The sequence below is a fragment of the Dromiciops gliroides genome, chromosome X, assembly GCF_019393635.1.
Source record: "Dromiciops gliroides isolate mDroGli1 chromosome X, mDroGli1.pri, whole genome shotgun sequence".
NCBI classification, from domain to species: domain Eukaryota; kingdom Metazoa; phylum Chordata; class Mammalia; order Microbiotheria; family Microbiotheriidae; genus Dromiciops; species Dromiciops gliroides.
In genome coordinates, this window is record NC_057867.1 from 38619980 (window position 1) to 38632713 (window position 12734).

A 12734-nucleotide genomic window follows, 5' to 3' on the forward strand; every position below is an offset into this window, starting at 1 on the left:
TGGGGTTTTGAAAGGCCTCTTATTTCCCGCTTGCACTGTGAGGTGGACTTGATGCGTTCTGGGAAACAGCAGAAATCTCTCCACCGTACACAAGGGTAGTGGGAGGAAAACGGCCTTTCTATTCTCCAGACTCCTCCCCATGTAGAAAGCTCGATCATCTCACTACCCTTTTCTGTGATCAGTCATTCTAGCCTAGGACATTCTCTTGCAATAGCGGGTGGGATCTGTGTTATGGCTCTGTGTCAATTCTTTACATTGCAAAGTGATTTTGCCAGCATGTTCTCTCCTTGAAAATCCTGATTCTGAAGGATTTTCTATTCTGGGACTTTTCAAGGAATTAGGATAAGGATGGGAGAAAAATAAGTTCGCCTTCAAATGGAAAGAGATCAGAGACGCTTTCAGAAACTTTAGCCTGGCAAAGAGGCTTCGCTGTGCTAAGAGGGTCAAGCACAGCCGGATGAGGGGCAAATGTCACTCGCAGCTTTACGGAGGGGGGGGGGCTGTTTTCACGTAACAGTGTGATTTTTGCTTCACCTGCTTGATATTCAAGAGCAGCTGCTCCCAAAACTTAAAAGATGTTTTGGGGTTTTTTCCGGATAAGATTTGTTTTAAAAACACCCTTTCAGTGAAACAGAACATCGTGAAGCCAACGTCAATACCCTTGACCACTTAAGTTCTCTTTGCAAGGGAAAGCACAAAACATAGGTGAGTAACCAAAGCTCAGGGTGGTTTTTCTATCTGAAAAATCCACCCAGGATTCTGTAACGGTATGTCACATTTGCATGCACTTGAAGCATCCTGGGTAAAAGCCTTCTGTATAACAACTCGAATATTGCCTCCTAGTCATAGTGCATAAAGGAATCCACACTCCCCCCCCTCCCCCCCTCCCTCCCACCAACCACAGGGACCCTTCACAGACCCCAAATCAAGTGAAGCATGAAAGATCAAATCTTTAAGAATTTGTTGCCATCAAACTAAACATGCAAAGAGTTCAACAGCATTCTTCTTAAATGTAAACCGTGCTCTTTAAATGGGCCTATCAACCACTCAACAAGTCCATTTTACTCTACTTTTCCATGAAATGGCTTTCATTCGTTCAGTCATCGGTAGTAGAAAAGAAGTCAATTATTTGGAACAACAGGCTAGTTTATCCACTGGCAACTGTGTATGATATAGCAAGTGCTCAAAGGCGACCATTTTAGGCAATATAGTTGTACTGGTTTGGGTTCTCTTTGTCTCTTTCCATGTAGTCCCTGTCAATTAAGGATTCTATTCTCTTCTTAAGATCAGCAGGCTGCAAGAGAAAGGAAAGGAAAGAGTGAGGGAGAGGCCCTCAGCAGAGATGGGCCCCCAAACAATTCCAGTTCACACCCTCCCCTCCGAAGCCCAGGCTGCAGGCGAGCTGCCTTCGGTGCCCAGGATGGGCACCCCTCCAAGTGCCAGCGACTTGTTCAATAATTAAAATAGGAGAGGAAATCCGTGACCACATCTTTAGGGACACTGCCATGCCACAGTATGTTTGTAGTATGCTGTTTCCTTCCTTTTCAAATAAGCAAGAGTAGTAAAGGTAGATGAGGGTCTGGCTAGAGCAGAGACACACTGTGAGGGAGGTCTGTGCCCTCACCTCCATTCATCCTTTATTATGGAACTTCTCTGCACTGCTATCATTCACAACTTTATGCTCACTCTATTCCTCATGCTACTATTTTGGGGGACATTTCAGAGCTGGGTACTCCTGAAGGCTTTGATAACAAAGGATTAATATATAAAGTTAAAATGGTGTCATTATAACTCATTCAATACATTTCTTTTGGCATTCTTAAAGAATCACAGAAAGTCAAAACTGCTAGAAAGGACCTCGGGGGCCAACTGGCTCAACCCCTCTCTGCTTTGAGATCTCCAGTGAGATGGAACCCATTCATTGCCTCCCAAGTGGTCTGTTCTCTTTGAGATCAGTTCTCATCACAAGAGAGAAGAGCTTTTCTTTAGTCATACGGTCTGCAGGAAGGTGAGGGTACTGACTTCCTGCAGATAGTTGAACAATATTACTGTACCTCCCTTTAGGTTAAGAGCTACACATTTCCCCCCCCTGAAAAATCTGTAAGTTGAATTTTAGAATTTTAATAATAATAATAATAGTAACAGTAATAATAACAAATGTGTTTTAAACATCTGACCAAGAGAGCTCACCATGTATTGAAAGGACTTGTTTGGCAAATTGAAAACAATCCTTTCAAATTAACCATTTCTTGTGCCCCCTTCCCCTAAAAAGGTATCACTCCAACTCTCTGCATTGCCAATGTCTTTTAAACAAGGCAAACATCAGAATCCAGGAGTCCCATGGACTCTGTGAACGAGCATTTCTTTTGACCACTATCCACTGATTCAGAACATTTCAGAATGATATGCTCCCTGAAGGCAGGGACTATTTTGTGCACAAGAGGCTTAATAAACAGGCATTAGGCTGGTTTTGTTGAAGTGAACTGGAGAATACCAAAATTACTAATCCTCTAATTTACCAGAATTATAGTCTGCTATTCCAAGGTCTATCACACACTGATAGCTATGGTAGCTAGCTGCTCTGTTGGTGATTTTTTTCTCGGTTCATAGTTAGATGGCTGTAGCTACTGGGCATCCTATCAACAGTATCAATTTTTTGTTTGTTTGTTTTGTTTTGTGGGACAAGGAGGGTTAAGTGACTTGCCTAGGGTCACACAGCTAGTAAGTGTCAAGTGTCTGAGGCCAGATTTGAACTCAGGTCCTCCTGAATCCAGGGCCAGTGCTTTTGTGCCACCTAGCTGCCCCCAACAGTATCAATTTTAACTCCCTCACGATACAGAGGAGAGCTGATGTTAATAGATTTGTAGGTGACATCGTGAAAACATAAGGGAGACGACTGGAGAAGAATCAACTTGAAAGTTTTCTGCAAAATCCCACAGCTATTTTAATAAACTGTTCTTCCTGTGGAACCTGTCTTTTAAGAGTGTTGCTGTCTAAAAAGCAATCTAAGGGATCAGTGGGAAATCAACCCCTCCCCTTTTTTAGGCCCTCCCCTTTTTTTCTCCAAAAGAGAAAAGGCCCAGACTGAAACATTCACTTGTGGGCTGCGTAGCAACTGCCTCTACCCCCTCCACCCCCTCCACCCCCTTTACCCTCTAAGTCCTTTCTGCAAGCAGAAGCAGGTGCCTGGTCACTCACCTTAACTGGGAACTTCAGCTGGTTATACACTTCAGAAACCAGCAGATTATGACCCAGGGCCTTTCTCATTTTCATGATTCTCACGATTGCAGCATCAATTTGATATTGTCGATCCTGAAAGACTCTTTCTGTAGTGCTTGCCTGTTCCTCTACCTGGGAGGTCATGGGTTTAAAAAAAAAAAAAAAAGAGGGTTGAAGGATTACTACGGAAACTCAAGCGTTCCCGGGCTGCCTACCGAACGTTCACATTCTTTAAATAATCTAGGACTTCTCTAAAGGAACCTTTATAAAGCAAGTGGATTGAGCCCTGGATTTCGAGTCAAGTCCCATGTTTCCCACTGGCTGTGGGCTTGGCACTGAAGCTCTCAAGAGCTACACCTCATCAAACTTTGATGAAGCAAGCACTTGATAAACCTTGCCACATTCAAGCACAGGGGACCTTCGGATCAATCTAAATTGAGTCGCCACCCCCGCCTTACTGTAAAGGCAGCATAGGAGGCCTAGAGATGGCCACACAAATTGTGCCAGTGTATACTCCAGCACCAGAGCCTTGCACTCCAAATCCTGGGCCCCATCAGCATAGCAGGCCGACTGCTTCATCAAATCAAACCAGATTTGGGGGAGCGGGGTGGGGGGTGAAGAATCTGCTCTTTTACAGGTTCTGTCCCCTCTCACCAAGTGAAGGGGTGATTAGCTCTCATTCTTGGAGCTGTCTTGTCCACTACTGGAAATAGAGTCGTGCTAACACACCCGTAGCCTTTTACCTGCCAACTAAAGCACTTGTCTGTGAGATGCCCGTGACCTAAGGGCTGGGTCCCGCCACTGTACTGGGTGAAGTTAACTGAGTCATCTGTATATGGTTTGCACCTCTGACCTTTGTGTCACAAACACCCTCCTCAGACACTCATCAGAGCACAAACTCACTGTAGTTATTCCAGACTTAGATTCAGAAGGACCAAGAACTGTCGATACTTAGATCGTTGATTCCTAGACATTTTTCAGAGAGAACTTGGGCTTAGGAATAGAAGGTTCCTGGGAGAGCTCCCGAAAGGAAAAATTAAGACAGAACATTTCTAAGATGTGTCATGTATTCCAACAGCCATGTCAGAAGGAACCCTTTCGGAGTCACTGCTTGCCTAATCCCAAAGACATCAACTTAAGTAGAGAATCAGCATTCTAAACTCAAAGGTTCTGGGAGTGCAAACTTGATGTTATGATTGTGACTTTTGTTTTGTACACCAAGATGGCCCCAACCAAGTACCACTCGCTTTAACAGAACAAGACATGATCTCAGTAAAAGAGTAGTAGGACAGAGAGTTAATCTTAAAAGCATGAAGGAGAGGCATTACAAAATGGAGAAAAGGAAATACCGTTTCTTTCATCTGGATTTGATTGATTTTTATCCTGAAGAGCTTGTGTCTGAAGTCATCATTGCAAGTGAATTTATCACCATCTTCCACATCTTTGCCCTTGGGATTTTTAGCCAGAACTCTAGCCTTGCCACAGGCTAATGACTGGAGTGTTCTCCTTAATTCTCCATCCTCTGAAGAAGAAACAATGGTTCAGGATGCAAGTCCTTTGCTCACTGATACAAACAAGTATGTGACGTTTTAAAAGGGGGAACGGAGAGCTGTCTCCTAAGGCCATTTTGTTCCACCTCAGATACCCTCTACCCCAACTCCCAGTCTTCCCTTGCAACAAAGGTAAAAATAAAAAACCAAAAAAGCAGTTAGGCAAAATCACCCCAGACATTGGCGCTATCTAGTGGGTACACTATGCCACAGCCAGAGTTCCCCCACAGCTCCAGCCAAAGGAGGGAGAGCACATTTAATTTGGGATCTGGCTCCCGTCCCCATGCCTCCACTAGAGTTCTGTTGTACAAAGGACCCTGAATATGGAATCAGGAGAGAGCTCAATTGAAATTCTGGCGCTGACACCTACTAGCTGTTGGGCTAAGGGCTCATTACTTAAACCTGGCTAATCTGCACAAAGAGGGGTAAGAATACTCTCACACTTAGCTCACAGGGATGTTGTAAGGAAAGTAGTTGCTAAACCTTAAAGCACAAGAGAAATGAATTCTGATTATTGGAATTGCTCTTGGATGTTAGCAAATGGTGTCCTCTTTGGGCATGGCCAATGAAGGGCCTGTTCTTGTGGCTTCAGTGAATAGCTCAGTGTGGATGACTGGCAAATGAACATTGTTCACACCCTAACTTCAGAAAGAAATCAGCAACCCACAACTTGCTAAGCCGCCGTCTCTTGTCTCTGCCTCATTTCTCCCAAACCTGTTCTCTTCCTCCTTCCTGTGATGACCAGCCATTCTACCCTCCCTGTTACTCCAGCCTCACCTTCCTCCCTTTGCAGTCTAGACCTCATGGTCAACCCATTTAACTAGATGCTGTCCTCAACTTTCGAAGCTCATCTCCCTATCCTCCTACTGATCACACCTTGCCAAAAGCCAACCCTGGGTTACCCCTACCATCTCTGCCCTCTCAGCTTTTACTCAAAGGCTACTAAGTACACCACGAGAGACAATGGCAACAGAGATGATCAGGTCCACTCCAAACTTACCTTTTCTAATCTCAGCTGGTCTTAATTGATGCAAGGTAATCTTTCTATTTTTCCTTCATTGAAAAAGGCTACTACTCCAAACCTCTTCTCAAGCCTACCTCTCAGGTGAAGAGCTCTCTTATCTAATTGGTTTTTTGTTTTGTTGTTTTTGGTGAGGCAATTGAGGTTAAGTGACTTGCCCAGGGTCACACACAGCTAGTAAGTGTCAAGTGTCTGAGGTCGGATTTGAACTCAGGGCCTCCTGAATTCAGGGCCAGTGCTCTATCCACTGCACCACCTAGATGCCCCTCTCTTATCTAATTGGAAAAAAAAAAAGCTATCCATTTCCTCTTTTCCACTTCAAAACTCTCTCACCATTCTTCTATCCCCTCCCTCCTCACTTATTCCAGGCTCTGAAAAACAGGAAGCTCTTCTTTCCAAAGCTGGTCTTTTAAATCCATTTCAGTCCCCGAGTCCATCCCCTCTCTCACCAACTCTGGCAATGGAGCCCTTCAATCACCTCTCACCATCTTCCCTATGTCATCACTTTCTCCTGGCTCCTTTACTGCTGCCTGGAAACATGCACTAGCATAGACACACCTGAAGAACAGACATTGTTTTTCACTGTTTCCTCAGTGCCTTACACTGTGCCCCTAGAACTGAATCTTGCCCACTACCATCAAGTTCGGGCCTCCAGCCTTCTGTTTCCAGTGACCTTACCCTCTTCCTTCTTCTTCTACAGTACTATTACAACCTGTCAACAAGCCCCGAGTTTGCTTCCTTCAAAATACCCCTTCTTCATTAGTTCTACAACATCGGCAACCGTACGCTCCAGTACAGACCCTCGTCACACACCTGAAAACAGCATCTTACTAGGCTGTGTCTCTGCATCTTCTCTTGTCCTCGGCAAAACCAATCTGCCATCTTTTTGTTTCAGAGTGTTGGCATTTCAAATGCCAAATGCCTACCATGGCAAGTCACAATGTTCCCTTGCCTATCTATCTATTCACCCAATGCTATTTCCTAACGACAGAAAGCCTAGCGATAAAGTTGCCCCAACCAACGCTTGGACAGGAAAGAACAAAAAATCCCCTCCCTGCTTTGACTGGTGCCTTCCAGGAGCAAATCTTCAGGTCAAATCAGCAGCTGGCCAAGGAGCACGCCTGGATTAGATTTGGGTCATTTGGCCTTGCGGTACCTTGAAGACAGGTGCATCTTAGGGACAACATCTGATGCAGAGGATGACAAAGTAGAGATTCTACCAAGAACACTGTAAGATCCTTCAATAACAGAAAATGAAATGGAGCGTATCTCAACTGTTCGAGAATACATGGCGACTATCGTGGGACTCAGAATTGGCTTCTGTGTACACTCAACTCTGATCATTTGCTTCAAAGATCAAAATCAAAACCGCATTAGATGATACCCCAATGAAGTGACTGAAAACAAGAGAAGACCCTCACCTACCCGAAGAGTCAATAAAAGCATTATTGGTGATATAAAAGTGAAAACAAATGATGCGTCTAACAAATGAGAAACAAATTACAGTATGTGTTGGAAGTGAGGACAAATGTGAAGAAATCAAGAGTCATGTGATGTCTAACCTATATCCGATTGCTTACTGCCTCAGGGAGGGGTGAGGGAAGGGAAGGAAGGAGGGAAAAAAGTTGGAACTGAAAACTTTAAATAAAGGAATATTTACTGAAAAAAAAAAGAGTCATGTGAAAATATGAACATACGAAGTGCTAAAGAGTAAAGAAAGAAGCATCCCAACAACGACAACATAAATGGAGCCGTTGCTTTGTTTAGACTAGACTTGGGATTTCACTGATATGGAGAACACCAGCCAAGGGAAGAAACTCCTTCTACTGATATAACCCAGCCCCTGCAGGACAACACAGAGAGGCAACAAAAATAAGAAGCCAACGCAGGTGCCATCCTATCAACCTTATAGCCCATCTCTTTCCTTCTGTTAACAAGTGAGGAAGGATGAAAGGGTCATGTGCTACATGAGTCACAGCCACACTAATTAGGTTGTTTTCCTTACATATTTTCAGGGAATAAACTTGGGGATGGGGAAATGGTATGATTTGGGTGTTCATCGGGAGGTGTCTGTTGTGTCAAAACAAGATGTATTAATGTTGAATTAGAAAGATGATGAGAAAACAAAATGCATGCATTTACAACAGTTCCAACACAAGCTTTTTAAACAAGCTGTTGACTCCGAGACTGACATTTAGAGAAGTTTAAATGATGTCAAATAACCATCACAAAGAGAGGCCAAAAGAGCCCAGAAAGTGCCCTGGCCAACAAACACTGGAAAGTAAAAGCTCCTCTGCAAAACATGACAGAAGAAAATTGAAAGCTCCAAATAATACCTTTCTACAAGCTGCAAGATGCAGTTAGTCAACGCTAAGACCCAACGAAAGCAGATCAGCTCAAGAACATTCATGAGCCAAAGTAAAAGTAGCACAACAAACAGACCCAAAAGGGGACAGATCAGCCAGTGTTTCTAGAGTGATTTATTCTCATCGCTGATGATAGTCAAAGGACATGTGAATTCTCTAACAACACTTCAGCACTTGATAGGCTAATGTGAGAAAACAGAAATGGCACACAACAAAATTAAGCCAAGAAGAGCAGCTAGAACTAACCATATCTGTAAAGAGAAAATAAAATGTAGAGAAATCCAAGCAGGAGATGACAAAACTCAAATGGAACTCAGGGATCGAATTTGCACCCTTTTTCTTCCAAAAGAATGGGAAAGTATGTAGATTATATTATTACCTCCAAGAAAGGCAATGGAAAAGAAATCAGCAACTGCTGGACCACGTGCTTACTTTTCCATCTCTATACCTTTGAGGATGGTCCTTGCACATCTCTAAGGAAAACAGGGTGAAAGGGAACAAACCTGCTTCATAGATAATTCTCTAAAGAAAATGTCTTTAGGGGTCACAGACTTGACTGAGGTGTAAAGAATCTAAGGCCTCACTTCATTATATATCCTTCGAGTCTCCCATACAGTATGTTAAGATCATACACAATTCCTTGACAGATGAAATTACTGAACTCGCCTTGTTCAAGAATTGCCTAGTTAGCAATGCTGAGAAGCACAAGCAGGGAGACATATTTATCAAAGGTGTTCTCGCTACTCACAAAGGAGATGACAAAGTCCAAATGGAAGATTAATTTGCTCTAGACTGTGAGGGTCTCCAGATGTTATTTGCAGAGGACATTTTGCTGACTGCTCCAAGCCCCAGAAAACAGCAAAGCCTCCTCACTAGCCAGAGTCACTTTTTTTTTTCCCTACAGTGTGAAAAAATAAATGAAGAATGACATGCATGTGGCTGGGACCCAGAAGGGAACAGAATGAGAAGAGCAAGCAGGATGGCATTTGAGAAAATGTGGACTGCTTTCCATGATCTCAGGCTGCTTCCTACTACAAAAACATGAAACACACTCCCATTTAATGTGAGATGACTTCCACAAATCATAGAACACCACAGTGTAAGAAGAACTAAAATTCTTGGAGATCCAAAGGGCAATGTAGTGGTACCATACTATCCTGCAGCCTCCTTACATAAATGACATCCATGACAAATGGTGTAAAACACATCCTCAAGGACATGTGTGAGAGGAAAAGGAGGTGGACCAGTCATACAAAAAAGGGTGAAGATAACAGATTATCTGATTGTGGCACTGGGAACCACAACATATTCAACAACCAAGAGGAAGGTCGGTCAAGCCTTGATTTGCTCCTCCATGAAGGATTTATGGAAGAACACAGACAGGAGTATGAGAAAGGCTGGATAGGATTGGTACAAGAACCAATGATGAGATCACAAATCCATGGAAGGACAACTGCTGTGCTGAGAGGCAGTACCATGTGACTCTTTTGAAATCACTGTTGTCTTCATCAGTCCTTTCTGCCTCAGTTATAAACTCTTGAGGACATGTAGGCCCTACAGTATAGTAGTACCGAGCATTAACCTGATGGCTGATGAAGTCAAGTACGAACCTATTCCAGTAGCTTGCTTGATGTCTTCTAAGCTGAATTCTTCACCTTCGTTAAACATTAGCAGCACCAGAGTTTGGAAAAGAGACACCTGGAGTTCCTTTTTCCCCTGTTGGATAAAGACAGTGGTTAAACATTACTATGAGAGGCAATATGGCCTAGTGTATAGAGGGCTAAAGGAAGCCTGGGTTCAAGTCCTGCCTCTGACATATACTAGGTGTGTGGCCCTGCACCAAGTCTTTTAACTTTTCAGTACCCCAGGCAACAACTCTTGAAAAACTTCAGTTACAGGCAGTTGCCCACCTGCATTGGTGGAGGGAGTCTGCTACACAGATGGAATTGGTCTTGAAAAACAAAAAAAAACCCATATTACTAAAAATTCATTCATGTGTAAGAAGAAACCAAATTGCCAATTTTTTTATAAGCATTTTTCACTGCCTGATTTTGATGGGTTTAGACTCAGATCAGGACCATCTTAGAAAACTGAAGTGGTAATATGGCATGTGCAGGGAGAAAGGATCCCCACTTAAGGTCCCTTCTAGCTTCATAATTCAAAGTAAAATGAATGGAAAGAGGCTGTGTTCCTCTCACCTTCCAGTCTACTGATCAAGCAACGGCAAAGAGAAAAGCTCCCTTATCACGAAATACATCTTGTGGACTCTTGTCCCACCCCCTACAACCCCCCCACCACCACATCCCGCCATGTGGATCCTGCCCCAATTGGAGAGGCAATGTTTTTTGTTTCTGCAGCAAATTATTACAGATCACATTCTACAAACCCCCCCCCCCCAAAGAGCAAAAACCTGCAAAGGCTAGAGTGAAAAGGCATCACTGTACTGTGGAGCTATTTAGGATAAATGGACAAAAAAGAAGTGTTGGGGATTTTTTTTTATGCTCCTGGCAAGAAGAATAATTAAGTAGACATGAGGAAGACTCAAAACAAATTCTGGGAGCATTCAACTTGCCTCTTTAAATTCTGCTTTGAGCACACAATGTCCTAGAGTTGATTGCCACTGAAGCTTCCTCCCACTGTGTTTACCCAAGTAAAAAGTCTTGAAAATCTCCTGAAGTCTTACCATCTAAAGAAATGAAAAATAAAAAAAAAAACCTTTAATTAAGGCCTGTCTTCATATACTGCATCTACCATTTCTTCAAATATATATATATATATGTATGTATGTATGTATGTATGTATGTGTGTATGTATTGTGTGGGTGTCTACCATTAGAAAGACATGAACTTTGAGATGTTTTCTAGGAATTGTGATAGAGCACTACCCAAGCCAACTTCCCCCATGACACACCTTTGTGAGCCAGCTGTCTGGGAAGGAATGGAGCAAGAAAGGACTGGACACACAACTGACCTCATTAGCCATACTCCAAAGAAATGAACCAAGCAAAAAGACACTAACAGGATGGTAGGAGAATATACCTTTTGTATTTGGTGCTGGTATCTCTAATGAAAAACAAGAAATCTTATAGCTCTATATTTAAAAAAAGAAAAGAGAGAGAGGGAGGGAGGGAAGGAGGAAGAAACAAAGAGAAAGAGACAAAGAAAGAAACAAAGAAAGAGGAATTAGGCTCAGAACCTTTCTGTCCCTCTATGAAATGAAAGAAATGGACTGACTGAACTAAATGACCCCCTCAAGGCTCCTTCTACCTCTAAATTCTATGTATTCTGAGCTATTCTCTCTAACACCAAAGTTCTATCCAATGACTTACCTCAGCTGGTAAGTGAACCTCCATAGGCACATAGGTTGGCCAATAACCCATTGTCAGGATATTCACGGTTAGTTCAATGCTCCCAGGAAAATTTTGGTTTTGCATATACTATAAGATCAATACACAATGAAATCTCTTGAGAAAAAGATGGGTAAATCCTTTCTTAAAGCACATTTATATTTTATATTACAATAGCGGTCCATTAAAGAAATTCCATGGGGCAGCTAGGTGGTGCTGTAGTGATAAAGCACCAGCCCTGGGGTCAGGAAGACTTGAATTCAAATCCAGCCTCAGACACTTACTAGCTGAGTGACCCTGGGCAAGTCACTTCACCCCAATTGTCTCCCCTCCCCCCAAAGAAATCCTAATTCAATCATTTAAAAATAGCAACTATCAGCCCTCATGCAATTATCACAGAATCATAAAGACAGTTTCCTATGAAATAGAGTCCAAAAGAACAAGATGTCTAAATAAGGATGCCAGAGAAGAGAAGCCACACCTACTATCACAAAACTTCATTAGATGCTTTACCATGTGTTTATCAAACCATGGCTTTACCTGGGAACATTTCAATTTAACAAATGGTCATTTTAGGCGCCATTCTATAATGCACTTTGTTTCCTGTTATTATGGTATTATAAACTTCAAATGCAGCAGCAATAGAACCAACTAAATGTGTCTTGCAACTGTTCCCATTTCCTCTCCCACTCCCCCCAAGTCTTCAGGAGGGTTTTTGGTCCAGTTCCCCTTAACACAGGCTGATTTACAATGATCCTAAAAGCTCTCCAAGCATGCCGGAAATCTTTCCCTCTTCATTTTATCCCTTTGGGGATTATAAGGGAATAAGTTTTAAAATGCTTCCCAGCTGAAGCCCATTTCTTATCCTGATCGCCACCAGGAACCACACACAGAATGAAGATACCATTTAGCTCTAGGGCCAGTGTGAACTACCTGTTTGAACTGAACCATGATGTCTTTTGACAGCTCCATGTCTTTGAACATTCCTTCCAGTTTGCTGGTGAAGGCAGCTCCACATTCTAGGGGAGAAACATTATGCTATGCAGAACTTATGACAAGAGTTTTAAGAATGAAGACTTTCTAGCTCAGAAGGTGCACTACCATAAAATATCCATGATGTGTTCTTAAAGTTAAAAGAAAAATAAACTAGAACCCAATACCCCTAACCACTAATGCAAAGTCCAACTTGTTGTCGATCCCAAAGTGACTTTATCTCCTATTTGGACAATCAA

At 42.7% G+C, this 12734-nt stretch overlaps 1 protein-coding gene across 1 annotated transcript in view; it reads right to left on the reverse strand.

Annotated features, from left to right (window-relative positions):
- Positions 1-897: 897 nt before the first annotated feature.
- The window catches only part of CUL4B (cullin 4B), a 45458-nt gene continuing 33621 nt past the window's right edge, over positions 898-12734 (reverse strand). The window contains exons 15-21 of the mRNA XM_043974188.1: positions 12436-12521; positions 11485-11592; positions 10729-10842; positions 9767-9872; positions 4569-4741; positions 3199-3351; positions 898-1294 (exon numbers count right to left, since the gene is read on the reverse strand). Coding sequence (XP_043830123.1) covers positions 1199-1294; positions 3199-3351; positions 4569-4741; positions 9767-9872; positions 10729-10842; positions 11485-11592; positions 12436-12521 — 836 coding nt within the window. The 3' untranslated portion in view covers positions 898-1198. The remainder of the gene's footprint in view (positions 1295-3198; positions 3352-4568; positions 4742-9766; positions 9873-10728; positions 10843-11484; positions 11593-12435; positions 12522-12734) is intronic.